The following is a 16242-nucleotide window of genomic DNA, read 5'->3' as shown; positions in this document are numbered from 1 at the left end:
CCCCGAGTCGTGGCTCAGTGATTAACGAACCCAACTAGTAACCATGAGGTTGCAGGTTCAATCCCTGGCCTCGCTCAGTGGATTAAGGATCCGGCATTGCTGTGAGCTGTGGTGTAGGTCGCAGACACAGCTCGGATCAAGCATTGCTGTGACTGTGGCGTAGGCTGGCAGCTGCAGCTCCAATTTGACACCCAGCCTGGAAACCTCCATATGCCTCAGGTGTGCCCCTATAAAGACAAAAGCCAAAAAAAAAATTTCTAAGTGGTTCAACTTTAGTCACCCTCTGCTAGAGCTTCCAGCTGGCCTTCCAGATGCATCCATTTACCTCCCCTTTGGCCCTGAAAGACTGACTTCTATGGACTACCCTGGGGTTCTGGCTGCTACTGGTCAAGGGTGAGCACCAGCTGGATTGTGGTCTCTGAGAATGAGTCTCCCAGCTCTACTGTAACCAAGCAGGACCCTCTGGGGCCTTCCCAAAATAGACCTCCACTATGTCCTCTGCCTGCCTTCTGTCTGTAGAAAAACTTTAGCCAAAGAATAAATTTAATCAGAGAAGTGAGAAAACACAGAAAGGGGAACAGAAAGCAAGACAAAAGAATAATAGTTTAGCCGTTCAACAACGTCAAAGACCTTTAGCTCCTCCGCAAAGGCTGTAGATTACATTCTGAGCCCTGTCTTGTAAATTGCAGATAGCAAAATCCCTACTGGGTGGAAGAAGTTGACTGCGCGCCGCCCACCAGCATGTAGACCCCAGGCTGGCTGGAAACAGAAGATGGATGACGCAGACTCCCAATGACCTCACCACCCACCAATCAGAAGAATGTTCGCGAGCTGATCACACCTGCTCCTAGAACACAGGAAGACTCCTCACTACCCCCTCCAGGGTGGACAGTTTTGAGGGCGCTAGCTTGCTGCGGGCCCCTCTGCTTGGCAAAGCAATAAAGCTCTTCTTTCCTCTTCACCCACAACTCTGTCTCCACATGTCTATTCTGCACCAGTGAACAGAGTCTAAGTTCCAGCAACACGACCACTGCAGGGTATCTGGACCGGCTATGCCTCTCCTCAAAGGAAGGCAGCCCTTCCCTGGCTCCAGAGTGAAGGTGTGGCTGTTCCCTCTCCTGGTCTCTGGTCTCTGTGGGTACAAAACACTCCTAGTGGTTACCCTCCACCTTTGAAACCTTGGCTCCAATTTTCTGCCACTTTTATCTTTCTTTTTCTTTTTTTTCACTATTTTAGGGCTGCACCCACTGCATATGGAAGTTCCCAGGCTAGGGATCCAGTTGGAGCTACAGCTGCTGGCCTACACCATAGCCACAGCAACACGGGATCCGGGCCGTATCTGCAACCTACACCACGTGTCTGCAACCTACACCACAGCTCATGGCAACAACAGATCCTTAACCCACTGAGAGAGGCCAGGGATCGAACGTGCGTCCTCACGGATACCAGCTGGATTCATTTCCACTGCGCCACAACGGGTACTTCCTTCTGGCACTTTTCTAATTTGAGGGTGTTCTCTATTTCCTGCTACAACCTGATTAATGCATTTCCCCAGTCTCATACTTCTAACTGGACATGCAGAAGAAAAAGAAATATTCTTGTTAACAGTCCCTGTCTAGAATTTGAATGTCACCATTTGGGAAATTTTGCAGCAATTCAGAAGCCTCCCTTTAAATCATGAAGAGTTTTTAGAATGACAAACCCTATCTTTAAGCCTGAATTGTTTCTGAACGCTTAACCAAAAAATATATAGGCAATGTTTAGCCTTGAAAGTTAAAAAAAAAAAAAATGACATTTCTTCTAAAATTGTGGATATTTAATCCTAAAAATAGCCTCATTTTTTGTCTTATGATCTTTCCATTGGCATATCAAAGGCATACCCAAAGGTATGTCAGTGCCATCTGCTGGAAAGTGAATACAGTTGGGCCTCCTAAATGCCAAAACCTTTATCTTTTGGGGGGGGGGGTGGACAGTAGGGAGTAATCCTACTCTTTATTTAAGAAAAATCCTTATTTTTAAACACACAGCTGCTTAACCCCCACTAACATAAACCCCAATGAATTACAAAGCACTAAAATAGAGTCTAAAACTTACAATTAAAATAAAACACTAAACATCTTTCTATTGAGAGAATTCTTGGTTTCTACCATGTTCTTCTGGTCTTCTGCTCTATGTGTGACGCTGCGCCTGGGTCAACTTATCTCAGCATCATTTGTTCTATTACCAAGATCTATGACACGGATCTGTATGAGAGAGATACATGAAATATATGTTTAGATGTAATACATGCTACACATATGTCGATCAAATATATACATATGTTTTAGTATATGACAAAGTTTTACTTCTAAAGTGAGTACAAGGAGACAGATGTAGGACTGAAACTTTCTGTGGTGCTCTCAGCATCTCTAAGTAGCAACTGAAATAGACACAGATAAACAGCATGACACGTTCAACGGTTCAATTTTCTTATAAATAAAAACTGCACAAATACTCTAAATGATAATAGAGAAACATAAAAGAGTGCGTAACTGATTTTAATAACATGACATAAAGCCCCTACACTTGATATAAGTGTTATGCAAAATACATCGATGAATACTGTCTTCTTTTAAAAATATAAAATAAATAAGCAAGACATGTGAAAATAGGCAAGTTTCCATTAAATAAATGAAAAATTTAAAAAAAGTTTTGCTTTCCATATCATTTGAAGAAGGGAAATTATCATTTTAAACAATATTCAAGTTTATTAAACAAATTAAAAAAAGTATTATAAAATGTTTAGCTCTCGTCAGCTTCAAGGTTTATGTTACTCCCAAATTTCGCATATAACTGAACTTTCAGATCTGCTAACACCCGCTGGATTGATGCCACTCTGGATTCTAAGGCGTCAATTTCTTCTTGCAAATTTTTCTGGAAAAAAAAAAAAGAGTTTAAATTGATTCGACTCAATTGGAGATTTCTGAGCATCTGTGGGCGAAATAATATTTGGAAGGAATTTTAGGTCAAAAACTTTCTAAACTTGGACAGGCAGCTAAATAACAGTGATCATTAAATCTAAACCAAAAGTCTGAATGTGGGCATTTTTCATGCGTGATCTGTATTTGCTTATGATAGAATAAATCAAACTTTTCTCAGTTTTGGCTGACTCAAAAAAACAGACCAGATAAATGTAATTCCCAAATTATCATATCCTAATAAAGAACCATATACATTTCGGTAAACAATTTATCAAGGGCCTGGCTTCTGACACAGCCTCTTCCAACTTCCTACAAAAACAACTATGAAACTAGAGGAAATGATAAAAAAATTCACACGCCCACCAATAATTAAGAATAACAACTTATCATTAAAATCTGGCAGACATTCTCCCTAACTCTGAGGCCCCTGGAGTCAGACGCTGAAAGAGCAGTAATGAGAGCTCTTTATGAAGGTGCAGCGTTGCCCCAGGACATGTGTGGAATGTTAGAAATTCCTCCCTGACTGGGATCAAAAAGGATTTTTCCCAAAGATGACAAAGAAAAAAATGTAATCACACAAATAGCATACTTACCCATTAATATCAGAAACAAAAAAAAGAATGCCTAGTATTGACCACATTACTATGTTAGAAATCTGGCCGAAAGTTCTCAAGTCTGGCCGACAGCCCCCAGATCACCTGGCAGGTAGTTCAAAATGCAAATTCCAGAGCTCTATTCAGGCCACCAGAATTTAGAAATTCTTGGCGTTGGGTTCAATAATCTGATTTTTTCATAAGCCAAAGGCTGTCAATGAATCCATCCTCCGACCCAGTGATTACATTTCCCTGATTATTTCCTTAAAAGAACTCACTAAATGTGTGAACAAAGATTTTGGTGTAAGAATGCGCACCACAATATTAAGGAAAACTGTGAAAACAGATCAACGTGACGACAGGACAGTAGGCTGAGGCAGGGTCCACCAACATGACACTGATTAAAAACGGTCATGAAAAATGATGTTTTTCAAGCGCGTGTGGCTGGCTGCCCCAGAGTAGGCTCCCAGGGAGAGATGTGCTGGATAAATGAACACTAAATGGAACAAGAAAATATTCCTACTAGGATGTTAACTGACTGAAATGCGAAGCAAAAGGACATAGAGAAAGAGGAAGAGAGAATATAACAAGAAACAACATGAAAATGTTTATTAGGGATGATTATCTCTGGGTAGTGGGATTATGGGTGCTTTTTTTTTCTGCTTGATAATTTTTCTGTACTTTCTAAATACCACTGACTTAGAGCACAGGTTCTGGAGTCAAAAATCATTTCCTTTGTCACTTTGAGAAAGTCCCATCACTTCTCTAGGCCTCTAGGCTTCTTCACCTCTAAGCTGGGATTCGCAGTACCTATTCCATGGCAGCCTCATCAGGATGAAATAAAAACATGTTTACAAAGCATTTGGAGCAGGCCCTGGACGTGGTAAGAAGCCTGCAGCCCTCGTTTTCCCCACACCCGTCATTCTTTATAGTGTCAGGAATCCCCATGTAAGAGTCAGGCTTCATCGCGCAGGGAAAGATGTCAACGTACCTTGGCTTCTTCTAACATTTCTTGAGTTTCTTCTTGAGAATGGCTAATGAAAACATCACCGATCTGATAAGGTATCATTAAGCAGTCGTCATCGGCAAGCATAATGTCCTCACAAGCGTCTTCTAAATTTTGGAGTTGTTTCTGTAAACACACAAGTGAACAGCACGGAGAAATGCATTCAGCCTACACGGTTGGTGGGATGTAAACGGGAACCACCGCTATAGAAACAGTGCGGCGGTTCCTCAGAAAACTACATATAGAACTAACATGTGAACATAACCCAGCAATCCCACTCGGGAGCATGTGTCCAACAAAACTTCCCCTGAAAAAGATACATGCACCCCTATGTTGCCTGCAGCACTGTTCACAGTAGCCAAGACATGGAAACAACCTCAATGTCCATCGACAGAGGACTGGATTAAGATGTGGTACGTATATACAATGGAATGCTATTCAGCCATAAAAAAGAACAAAATAAGGAGTTCCCATCGTGGCACAGCAGAAACGAATCCAACTAGGAACCATGAGGTTGCGGGTTCCATCCCTGGCCTTGCTCAGTGGGTTAAGGAGCCGTCATTGTCACAGACGTGGCTCGGATCTGGCGTTGCTATGGCTCTGACGCAGGCTGGCAGCTGTAGCTCCAATTAGACCCCTAGCCTGGGAACCTCCATATGCCGCGGTACGGTCCTCAAAAAACAAAAGATTAAAAAAAGCGGAACAAAATAATGCCATCTGCAGCAACATGGATGGATCTAGAGACTCTAGTGAAGTCAGTCAGAAAGAGAAAGACAAATGCCATATGATATCACTTATATCTGGAATCTAATATATGGCACAAATGAACTTATCTATAGAAAAGAAACAAACTCATGGACACAGAGAACAGACCTGCGGTTGCCCAGGGGGAGATGGAGGGGGAGGGAGTGGGATGGACGGGGAGTTTGGGGTTAGTAGATGCAAACTATTGCGTTTGGAGTGGATAAGCAATGAGATCCTGCTCTATAGCACAGGGAACTATGTCTAGTCACTTGTGATGGAGCACGATGGAGGATAATGTGAGAAAAAGAATGTGTATATATGGGTGTGTGTGTGTGTGTGGTGTGTGTGTGACTGGGTCACTTTGCTGTTCAGCAGAAATTGACAAAAAACACTGTAAATCAACTATGATAAAAAAAATTTTTTTAAAGAAATGTATTCAAAATTCCCTAACAGAAGCTAAAAGCCATTGGTGACATCAAGCTAAAGTTGGTGACATCAACTCTCTGAGCGGCCCTTTCACAACAGTATTATCACATTAAAATAAGCCTTTCTCCGTTCTTAGATGGCATTGTGCAAGGCAGCACTTAAGAGCTCACTAACCCACTGTCCTCTAGGAGGTTCCAGACCTGCCATCAGCCCTGCAGGGACAGCAGGGGTTGGGGGGCCTCCAAGGCCACTCAAAGCGTCTGCTGCTTTGTGGAATGCTGCCTTCCTAGAGAGGAATAACAACAAAAGCTTGGCTTGATGACAGGATGAAAGCAAACAATACCAAAAATCCCACTCCTCAAATGCACCTGCACTGGAGTTTGGCTCCGCAGAGTCGCCTGAAGGAGGCTGGACACGAGGCCTCTGGCGGACAGGCTGGGCCGGGGCAGCAGCCCGGTGTTCAGGGTCTGAGGGGCCGCGTCCTCACCGCGGAGGCCGCTGGCTCTGGGATCAGGGGACGGCGACAGGAGCGCCATCACCAGCCAAGTCCTCCGAGACGTGGTTCTGGGATCTGCTCCTGGACCCTCAGCCCAGGGTCGCCCCTCAACCATCTGTAGGGTGTTTCACCTCTTTTACCCACTGTCCTCCTTCTTAAACTACCTAGAGCGCGTTACGACAAACACAACAAGGAGCCCAGAGAGCTATAACCATATACTGCTGAATTTAGGTTTAGTAAAGCCATAGTGTGAAGAATTTTTATTTTTCTTAAGTAAGATCTGTATTTTCAATACCTTTTTTACTTCTATTTCTTCCTTCAGCTCTGTGATTCTACTTGTATTCCGTGCAAATTTGTTTATCTTTTGTTGATCTTCAAAAGTAACATTGACGTCTTCCGCAGCCTGAAAAAAACATTTAAATTTTTCGTAGAATTTTAATGGAGAAGTTATTGGTTAGCTTTTAATATAACTCTGAAACAACTAAAGAAACTATTTGCCCTCGGGGAGTCCAGGAAGGGGTACAGAATAGCACACACACAGGCCTTACTAAGTTCCTGCTCCACGAGCTTACTATTTGTTCATAAACCTATACCCCCTTCTGATACTCCATGGAATTAATGCCTAAGCTGCAAAAATATGCTAAATATAAACAACAATTAAGTCTTGGGAGTTCCCGTTGTGGCACAGTGGAAATGAATCCGACTAGTATCCATGAGGATTTGGGTTCAATCCCTGGCCTCGCTCAGTAGGTCGGGGATCCAGCGTTGCCACAAGCTGCGGCGGAGGCTGCAGAGGCGGTTCGGATCTGGCATTGCTGCGGCTATGGCTCAGGCCTGCAGGTGCAGCTGTGATTTGACCCCTAGCCTGGGAACTTCCACATGCCACAAATGCAGCTGTAAAAAGAAAAAAGTAATTCATTTTTTTATTAAAAAAAGAGTAAGTCTGGAATCAAGTCAGTCACCTTTGGGCCAAGTGGAATTTCTCAATTCTGGAACATTCTTTCATCAAGATAACCAAGGCAGCAAAAAAGGTGTGGTAATTAATTTTGGCTAATGCCTCAGCCTAGCTTATTCTCTCAGAATTAATACTTCTTTATGCTTATTGAGGTTATCAGAAACCTGCCTGTTTCTATAATTTTTTTTTTTTTTTTTTTTTTTTTGTCTTTTTATGCCATACCCATGGCATATGGAAGTTCCCAGGCTAGGGGTCAAATCAGAGCTGCAGCTGCCGGGGGCAACACGGGATCCAAGCCTCATCTGCGACCTACACCACAGCTCACAGCAACACTGGATTCTTAATCCACTGAGCAGGGCAAGGAATTGAACCTGCATCCTCATTAGCTACTACTCAGGTTCATTACTGCTGAGCCACACATCGGGAACGCCTATTACTCTTAATCCAATTGATATGCTGGCTTGAAGGTCACTATGCATTTCAGTGACTATATTCCATATATACATAGTAAAGATTTAAGTTTATTTTAATGTAGACATTATTTACGTGTCTTAATTATGAAAAGCTGTAATTCACTGTGAAATGATAAAAACTGAGAATTTTTAAATTATGTGATTGAAGTTCCCTGGTGGCTCAGTGGGTTAAGGATCCAGCACGGTCACTGCTGTGGCTCAGGTCACTGCTGAGGTGTAGGTTCAATCCCTGGCCTGGGAACTTCCATATGCGATGAGCGTGGCCAAAAAAACCCCTATGTGATTAAATTTGTAAATAAAACCAGAGTGCTTCGATGACAAAGTATCTATGAAATCACATAAACAATAGCTGCCATTTACTGAGTACTTACTATGTAACGGGAACTCTCCAAGCACTTTCAGGCCTCTACTCATCCTCCAGTCAATCTTAATAAGTAAGATCATTAGTACCACTGTTTTACAGATGGGGAAAGTGTGGCACAGAGAGGTTAAGTAATTTGCCCAAAGCCATACAGCTAGTAAGCAGTAGATCTTGGTTTCAACGCAGGTAGGTTGGCTCCAGAGTCCAGATGCGTCCATGAGCTCTTGGAAACTAAAGGCAAAAGTGTGTGTGTGTGTGTGTGTGTGTTTACACACACAATCATGCATGTCTGGAAGATGCAGCAGGAAGTACTTGGCTTTTATCAGATTCTCAAAGGAGGACCATGTATTTTAAAACATTTATTTAAAATACTAGACTTTTGACTTTCCCCTCAGTTATAAAACAAGAACAAGGGCATTAGATTATAACTTAGGGGAAAGAGATATACAGATATGGGTTCAACAAAGACTATCTTTGGCCTTTTTTTTTTTTTTTTCCTTTGCTTTTTAGGGCTACACCCACGGCACATGGAAGTTCCCACACTAGGGGTCTAATCAGAGCTACAGCTTCCAGATTACGCCACAGCCACAGTAACGCAGGATCCAAGCCATGTCTGCACCCTATACCACCGCCCATGGCAACACCAGATCCTTAACCCACTGAGCGAGGCCAGGGATCAAACCCACAACCTCATGGTTCCTCGTGGGATTCGTTTCCACCGCGCCAGGATGGGAACGCCCATTTTTGGCTCTTTTGCCAGTAGCAGTACTGGTTCTCAAGGGCCACTACCCATCCTTTCAGCTGGTCTCTCATGACCAATGACATACGATATGCACTTTTATTTCTTTTATGTGAAAGACAACCCGTTGTCTCAAGCAATACGGAGCTTAGTGGTCAGAATATATAAATGGAGACACCGAGAATTTCACCCTCCACTCGCCCAGGCTCTCAATATCCAATAAACACGCATCGGGCCCACCATCAGAGACCCGGTAGGCATCTTGAAAAAAACGCCTTCATACCACAACATGTACACAGCTTTGAATGTTCATCCTTGTGCAGAATTCTTACAAATACGGCAGCTGGGAAACACTGAGCTGCCACAGAAGCCAAAGGAAAGTCCATGTGCAGATATGCTGGCACCCGAGCCACTGGTCTAGACAGGAACTCACCCTCAATGCTCCAAGCAAACAGGGAACCTAGAATTCTGGAGTTCTTGTTCCTGCAGTATTTAAATACTGAATCCTTGAGAGCCTGAATATGTCTTTATAGAGGCACTTGTCACTGTCAGCCTTGAGCGGGGTACTCTTGCTGAAAGTGCCCAGCATCGGGCTTGCCTGAAGCACAACTGACCCTTAAGCCAGTTTCTCAATTTGAATCTAACATGTGCCATCAGACTCACTGACACATGCTTTCTACAAAGTTGCAGGGTCTGGCCACCTGCCTTCTATCTTTCCAAAGCAGGCGTTTCCTGTTGCAGCCTCACCAAACACGGCCCCGAGCACACACTTGGGCCCTGGAGTTAATTTCCCACTGGGGTTAAGGGCTAAAGTCAGAGTGTGCGGCAAACAGGCCCTGGGTAAGCTGCGTGCCAAGCAGCGGAGTGCTGTTTACAGCGAAAAGTGAGAAGTCAGCACCCTCCGTGACTAACAGCCCTGGCTTCCGTTTTGATCTCACTGATCGAGACACTCCTACACGGCTGGAAGCTTGATTTCAGCAGGGAGGGAGTAATTCTTACATTGGGGTGCACAGCCTTTGAGAGGTCCTTTTACCCCCTGAAATTGTATGTAAAATGATGTGTTTTATGTGTGCATTCTTCTAGAAGGGTCTTCGTGGCTTTCAGCAGATTTTGAAGGTTAGGAACTCCAGTTTTTTTTGGTGGGGGGAGGTTTTTGGTCTTTTTAGGTCCGAACTTGCAGCATATGGAAGTTACCAGGTTGGGGTCGAATCGGAGCTGTGGCTGCCACCCAGCCATGGCAACGCCAGATACGAGCTTCATCTGTGACCGAAACCACAGCTCTCAGCAAAGCCAGATCCTTAACCCACTGAGCGAGGCCAGGGATCAAATCCAAGTCCGCATGGATACGAGTCAAGTTTGTTACTGCTGAGCCACGACAGGAACTCCCAGAACTCCTGCTTTAAGAGAAGCCAGATGCAGTCACTACCACTCACGAGCCCAAAAATCACTCCAGGTGGAAGGCGTCAGTTCGCAGCACTCCAGGCCACAGAGTGCAGGACAGTAAGATGGGACCCCAGGCCGAGCAGCAGGAACCTGGGCAAACCGCTCAGGTCTCTGGAGCCACCTCAGGCTTGTCATTCATGTGCCCTCTGGGGAGGCCATGCCCACCTGGCAGAGGTGATGAAATAGCTCCTCAGGTAGGCCCAGGGCGGGGAGTCACCTTTCAGTAAACCACAGCTGAGTGCTTTACTTCCTGAATAATATTTACCAAAAATCATCACAAAGAACACACTCAGATCTACAAGACAATCCTGCTAGGTCTGAGCGAAACAGGACTGCTCAAGATGCAGAGCGAAAATGAAAATTCCCCTGCATGGTGCCGGCCCCCTTATCTAGGGACTCAGTAGCCCAGGGGGTCATGGGAGTAAAGTGACCCCTACTCGGCTGCCCCGTCCTGAGTTTGGCCACTACCAACAGAATCTAGACTTGGCTTCTAAAAAACCTAGAAGGAAATTCCAGCCAATTTTAGTCAGCTTCTATCTTGATTTTTTAAAGGTTTACCCAATTTCTACGGTATGAAATTTTGGATTTTTGCCATTTTTATTCACCTTTCTAGCGAACAGTCACTCCACTAATGAGTTAGGGAGTTCCCGTCTTGGCACAGCAAAAATGAATCCAACTGAGAGCTATGAGGTTGCGGGTTCCATCCCTGGCCTCACTCAATGGGTTAAGAATCCGGTGTTGCCATGAGCTGTGGTGTAGGTCGCAGACGCGGCTCGGATCTGGTGTTGCTATATCTGTGGCGTGGGCTGGTGGCTACAGCTCCGATTGGACCCCTAGCCTGGGAACCTCCATATGCCATGGGTGCGGCCCTAAAAAGATAAAAAAGACCAAAAAAAAAGAGTTAGCATGTCCTAGATGCAAGGCACTGTGAAGAGAAGTATCCCTGAGGCTGGCACATGAACACTGGCGAGCTTACATCCAGGAGAGGAGGCGGCAAAAAGCCAGGTTGTTTGGTAGATGGTGATAATGCGATGGGGGTGGATGGAAGTTCCTGAGAGCTGGGGAAGGTCGAAGGCGGCTTCCCTGAGAAATCAGACCGTGGCTCCCCTCGTGGCCAAGGACTAGACCTGAGAAAGCAGAACTCTGGAGATGGCCCTGGACCACCTCCACTCCCGAACAGAAAATGTCAGGAGCTGTTGGGAGGTCATGCGTTGTAAGGATAAAGCGCTCCAGGCCGCTAACAATTTTCATCGCCTGCAAAGGGCTACCACCCCCGTGATGTTTCACTCTCAGCCACTGGCGCGCCTCTGCTTTCTTCTGAGATGAGGCAGAGGAAAAGGCCCGTGTGCTAACCCACCGGGCACTGTCCACGACCCCAGGCACCTTTGCAAGATGTTTACGTGCGTCCTACTGAGAAAAGGAGGAAACACTCGTGTGTTTTGGCCGCCACCGACCCCTCTATAAGCTCTTTCACCATCTTGGTGCAACCTCCCCCCGCCGGCTCTCTGTCATTCTGGTCACGCTTTGATTTGATGCACACGGGGCCTCTGTAAGAGGTACTCCCTTTCTAGAATGTCTCACCGCCTTTCCGACCTTCTCTTGCTCTCACGAGATCACACCTTCTCAGGAAAGCCTTCCCTGCTCCCCAAGCAGACCTTACTCCACCCTCTCGCTCGTGCCCTTCTTGCATTGCTCTTCGCTGGACCTGCAACTTGTAGTTCTCTGTGGGACTACTGAGTAACAGCTGCCTCTCCCCAACAGCACAGGTTCTCCAATGCTATGAGAAGATCAGAACTTCATTCCTGCTCACCATTCTCAGCTCCATCACCTAAAACGGAGACAGGGAGTTCCCACTGTGGCTCAGTGGGTTAAGAACCTGACTTGGTTTCCGTGAGGATGTGGGTTTGATCCCTGGCCTCACTTGGTGGATTAAGGATCCGGCACAGACGCAAGCTGCAGTGTAGGCTGCAGATACAGCTCGGATCTGGCATGGCTGTGGCTGTGGCGCTGGCCAGCAGCTACACCTCTGATTTGACCCTAGCCTGGGTGCTTCCATATACCATGGGTGCAGCCGAAAGAAAGGAAGGAAGGAAGAAAGAAAAGACAGAAAGAAAGAAAGAGAAAACTGAGACTGTGTCACAGCACATACTCAAAAAGTTTGTTGAATGACTGAAAAAATGTGGGTGATCAAAAAGTTTGCCATCAGGCCCAGGGTTCAAATCATTCCTCTACCACTTCCTCAAGGTTTACTTCATCTCTCTGGACTTCAGTGTCTACATCTGTCAATTGAGGGTGAACCACAACTAGTATCTTGCACAGACTTAAAGGCTAACAGAGGGGCCAAGTTAAATACAGAATCCAAGCCAAGTGAATCTCACAAGGTCTCACACTGGTTTGAAGCACCTTGGCCCTAAACCCTATCTGGCACTCAATTAAGACTCTGTGGTGGACAGACCAGCAGGGTCAACAACTCATGACTTGGTTTGCCTGGGGCTTCCCCAGTTTTTGCACGCCCCCCCCCCCATCTCAGACAAACTGGGATGGACTGGTCACCCTACACCGAGATCAGGCGGCTTAGATTACGAGGTGCTGTGAAGCACAAAAGCCATGGAAGCACGTTCCCACGTGGTCTTACAGAGGAACGAAAGGAAACACACCCAAAACCTACAAAGTAAATCCCTTCAGCCAGGGGCCTCCCAGCAGACACTAGGGAAGCTGAAAACACAGGCTCTGGAGGCAGAACGCCCATGTTTATTTACTCAAATCCTAACTTGCCTCTTGAACTTCCTCACCTGTAACATAAGGATTAAAAACAGCATCGCCCTAAGAGGAGCGTGAGACTAGAATAAATAATGCACTGCAATGTGCTTAGTGCCCTGCACAGAAACACCAGATGCTATTTCCGGACTCTCTCCATTCCATTTTCCTTTTCTCTAGACAGCTCTAAGCATCTGGGTGGACTGACCTGTGTTCAGGAGTTCTGCTTGCTTAGTAGAATAAAAGGTGGGCTTTGGGAAAAACACAATCGAACCTGAATTTGCACCCCAGCTCTGCTTATTAGCTGAGTCACACTGAAGTCACTAACTGCTCTGTGTCTTAAGTTTCTCCAGCTGTAAGATGGGAAGAAAACGTGCCCTTGCTAAATTGCTGGAAGGATCAGAAATAGTCAACCGATGGCTTCTGGGCCGCCGGCCGCTCTTCCATACACTTGTTTTAGTCTGGAGGCGCAGGAGCATCGAGCGTGGAGGTCGGTGGCTCAGGCGCCCTGGGCCAGTGATCCCGGGGATGCGGGGTCCTGCCCTGCTTCTTACGGCTGTGTGACCTTGGGCAGGTGACTCCACCTCTCTGGGCCTCAGCATCGTTGCTTCCAAAGGAGGGTACCAGTAGCACCCATCCTTGGGAACTTGTGAGGGTTAAACGCGATAACCCAGGTACAGCGCCCAGCGTTACGGCCAACCGCAGTCCATCGGACCCTTCGGCTTCCCACACCGCGAGGACAAGGCCTGGGGGGCGGGAGCCCCAGACTCTCCAGGGCCATCCTCAGCACCGCCAGAGGCGGCCCGGAGTCCTCCAAGGGTCCGATCCCGGGCCACCTCGGCCCGGGACCCAAAAGCACCCCTGGGCGCCGGGCGCGGGCAGGCCTCGCCCGGGAGCCGCCCTGAGGGTCGGGAGCCTCGGCCCCGGGCCCCACGCCGTGCTTCAGAGCTGCGCACCCCCAGCACTCCGGGGCCAGCACCCCGCGGCCGAGCCCCGCCGGCCGGCCGAGCATCCCGCACCCCGAGCGCCCCACTCACCGCCTTCTTCATGGTGGCCGCCATCTTGGGACTGGACTACGGCGCGAGGCGGGGAGGGTCCGTCAAGGTGCGCCTCGGCCCCGCGCCCTCCCTCGCTCCCCGTCGGCCCAGGGCTCCCGCCAAATACAACGCGTTCTCTACATTCCTCCGACTGGGTCTCAGATCAGTGATTCCTAAGGTCTGGGACTTGGGGAGGACATGTAACCTGGAAATACTTGGTACATGCCAATTAAAGGGAAGGGCGACTCCCTGTGGGCCGACAGAAACTGGGGGGGTGTGGCGAGCGGCCGCAGCTCCAGCAGCCGGCAGCAGGGGGCGCCGAGCAAGGCGCGGCAGCGAGTGGAAAAAAGGGAAGTTCCTTTCCTTCAACTCCACAAGCCTTACAAGAAATCCACCTCCCTAAAAAAGCTAAGAACGAATGACCTTGCTAAAGACATATCCTTGCTCAGATAATTCAGATGGTACAAAGAAGGAAGTACTCCTAGTAGTTATTTAACAGCATTATTCAGCAATTACTGTGTATTCTAACGTGTGCTACCCAATTCTTAATTGTTGTTTTTTTTTTTTTCCTCAGGATCCCTCTACACTCTTAAAAATTTTTGAGGATCCCGCAAAGAACCCCTTTCCTATATTCATCGATATTTATCATGTTAGAAATTAAAACAGAATTTCAATGCCTTTATTAGTTTAAAATAATAAAAATCCTTTCCACATTAGTGTAAGGGACATTTTTAAATGACCATATTTTCCAAGGGGGCTGGGAATTGAGAAGGGCATAGTTTTACATTTTTGCAAATCTCTCTAATGTTTGGCCTAATGGAAGCTTAGATGCTCACAACTTCTGCATCCAATCTCTTGCAATATGTCGTTTAATTGACATAGATGAAGAAAATCTGATCTCGCAGATATGTAGTTAGAGAAGGGAGGCCCTCAGAGTCCGTGAAGAAATCTCCAGGACCGTAGGGGTTTGAGAATTGTTCTAGACAAGTCTCCTTTCTCAAAGTCCCAATTCTGTCTTTGGGATGTGGGGCTAACAGGGCCATATAGCACCCTCTGCCCTCCCTACCAAAGCACTTAGCCCCACGCGGCGGTGCTGCCTGTTCTGTCAGGGTGCCAGCTCCAGACTCCAAGCCCTTTGCATGAGGCCTTCCCTGTGCCCAGCTCCCAGGAGCTCAATATGTATTTGTTGAATGAAGACCTTTTTTCAGGATTAAATCTTTTCACAGGATCTGGTCCATATTGGGAGCTCCATCAATGACCCTCATTCATTTAAAAGCTCACAAACTAGCAAAATTTAAAGGCCCTGCAGAGGGAGTGAAGGGGAAACAGAACAAATAAGTGAAAATCATTATGAATGGTGCCAAGTGCATGAAGGGGGAAATAAATGAGGTGCTGAGACAGAGAGGCGCAGAAGTTGGTGGCCCGGAGGGGCTCTTTGGAAATGCTGGCTGGGGAGGGGGAAGGAGAGGAAAGGAGGGGTCTCTGAAGCCAGAAGAGGGGGCCTGGGCTGGACCAGCAGCTCGAAAAGGCTGTCTTCCTAAGTTCAGGCTTCTATACTCCTATGGTCAGGGGAGGACGGTCTGCCTAGTTCACAGCCTTCTTCCTGGGTCCTCATGTGGAGGAGAGGTCAGGGAGCTCTCTGGTGTCCTCCCCCCCTTTCCTTTTGCTCTCGATTTGCCGAAGTTCCGGCCAGGCATCCAACCCACGCCACAGCTGCAACCAGAGCCACAACGGTGACAATGCTGGATCCTTAACCTGCTGAGCCACCAGGGAACTCCTCTGGTGTCTCTTTTATAAAAGCACTAATCTCTTTCTTGAAAGCTCCGCCTTCCTGACTAGGCACCTCCCACACACCCCACTTCCTAGTACAGCCCAGGGGATTGTAGGATTCCAAGGTCTGAATTTGGGGGCCAGAGTGGGACACAAACTTGCAGACCACAGCAGATGTTATGGCTCCAGGCTGAATCTTCTGTCAGTCCTCGGCTTTCCCGTGGTCCTTACAAGACAGCTATTACTTCCTCAGGCATCACCTTGTCATCCTCGAGGTGCAAAGGCAGAGAGAGGAGGGGCCCCTTTTCTCTTACCTCCCCACTTCCGCATCACAACTCATTGTCTCCATCTCTCTCTCTCTCTCTCTTGCTTTCTCCCTCTCTCAAGGACCACATTTCCCAGAACCTCCCAATCCCCTGGCCTTTAGGTCACCTCGCAGCCGCCTCGATCACCCGCCTCAATCATTGGCTAGAGCCACAGCA

General features: G+C 47.0%; 1 protein-coding gene across 1 annotated transcript; it reads right to left on the bottom strand.

Moving 5' to 3' along the window:
- On the bottom strand, positions 1976-14228 carry PFDN4 (prefoldin subunit 4). The gene is made up of 4 exons (NM_001123160.1): positions 13991-14228; positions 6521-6628; positions 4545-4685; positions 1976-2913 (listed from the first exon to the last, which is right to left on the bottom strand). The coding sequence occupies exons 1-4, from the start codon at positions 14012-14014 to the stop codon at positions 2782-2784; spliced, it is 405 nt and encodes a 134-aa protein (NP_001116632.1). The 5' UTR covers positions 14015-14228; the 3' UTR covers positions 1976-2781.

This window comes from Sus scrofa, chromosome 17, assembly GCF_000003025.6.
Source record: "Sus scrofa isolate TJ Tabasco breed Duroc chromosome 17, Sscrofa11.1, whole genome shotgun sequence".
Lineage (NCBI taxonomy): Eukaryota > Metazoa > Chordata > Mammalia > Artiodactyla > Suidae > Sus > Sus scrofa.
Note: the sequence above shows the minus strand (reverse complement) of the source record. Positions and strands in the feature narration are given on the sequence as shown.

Bases quoted from the DNA above. Each gene is read 5' to 3' on its own strand.
- PFDN4 (NM_001123160.1), bottom strand. From the start codon at position 14,014: ATGGCGGCCACCATGAAGAAGGCG. The intron at 4,686-6,520 runs GTATTGAAAATA...GTGTGTTTACAG, and splicing joins AAGAAATAGAAGTAAAAAAG to AAACAACTCCAAAATTTAGA. The intron at 2,914-4,544 runs GTACGTTGACAT...TTTTTTTTCCAG, and splicing joins AAATGTTAGAAGAAGCCAAG to AAAAATTTGCAAGAAGAAAT.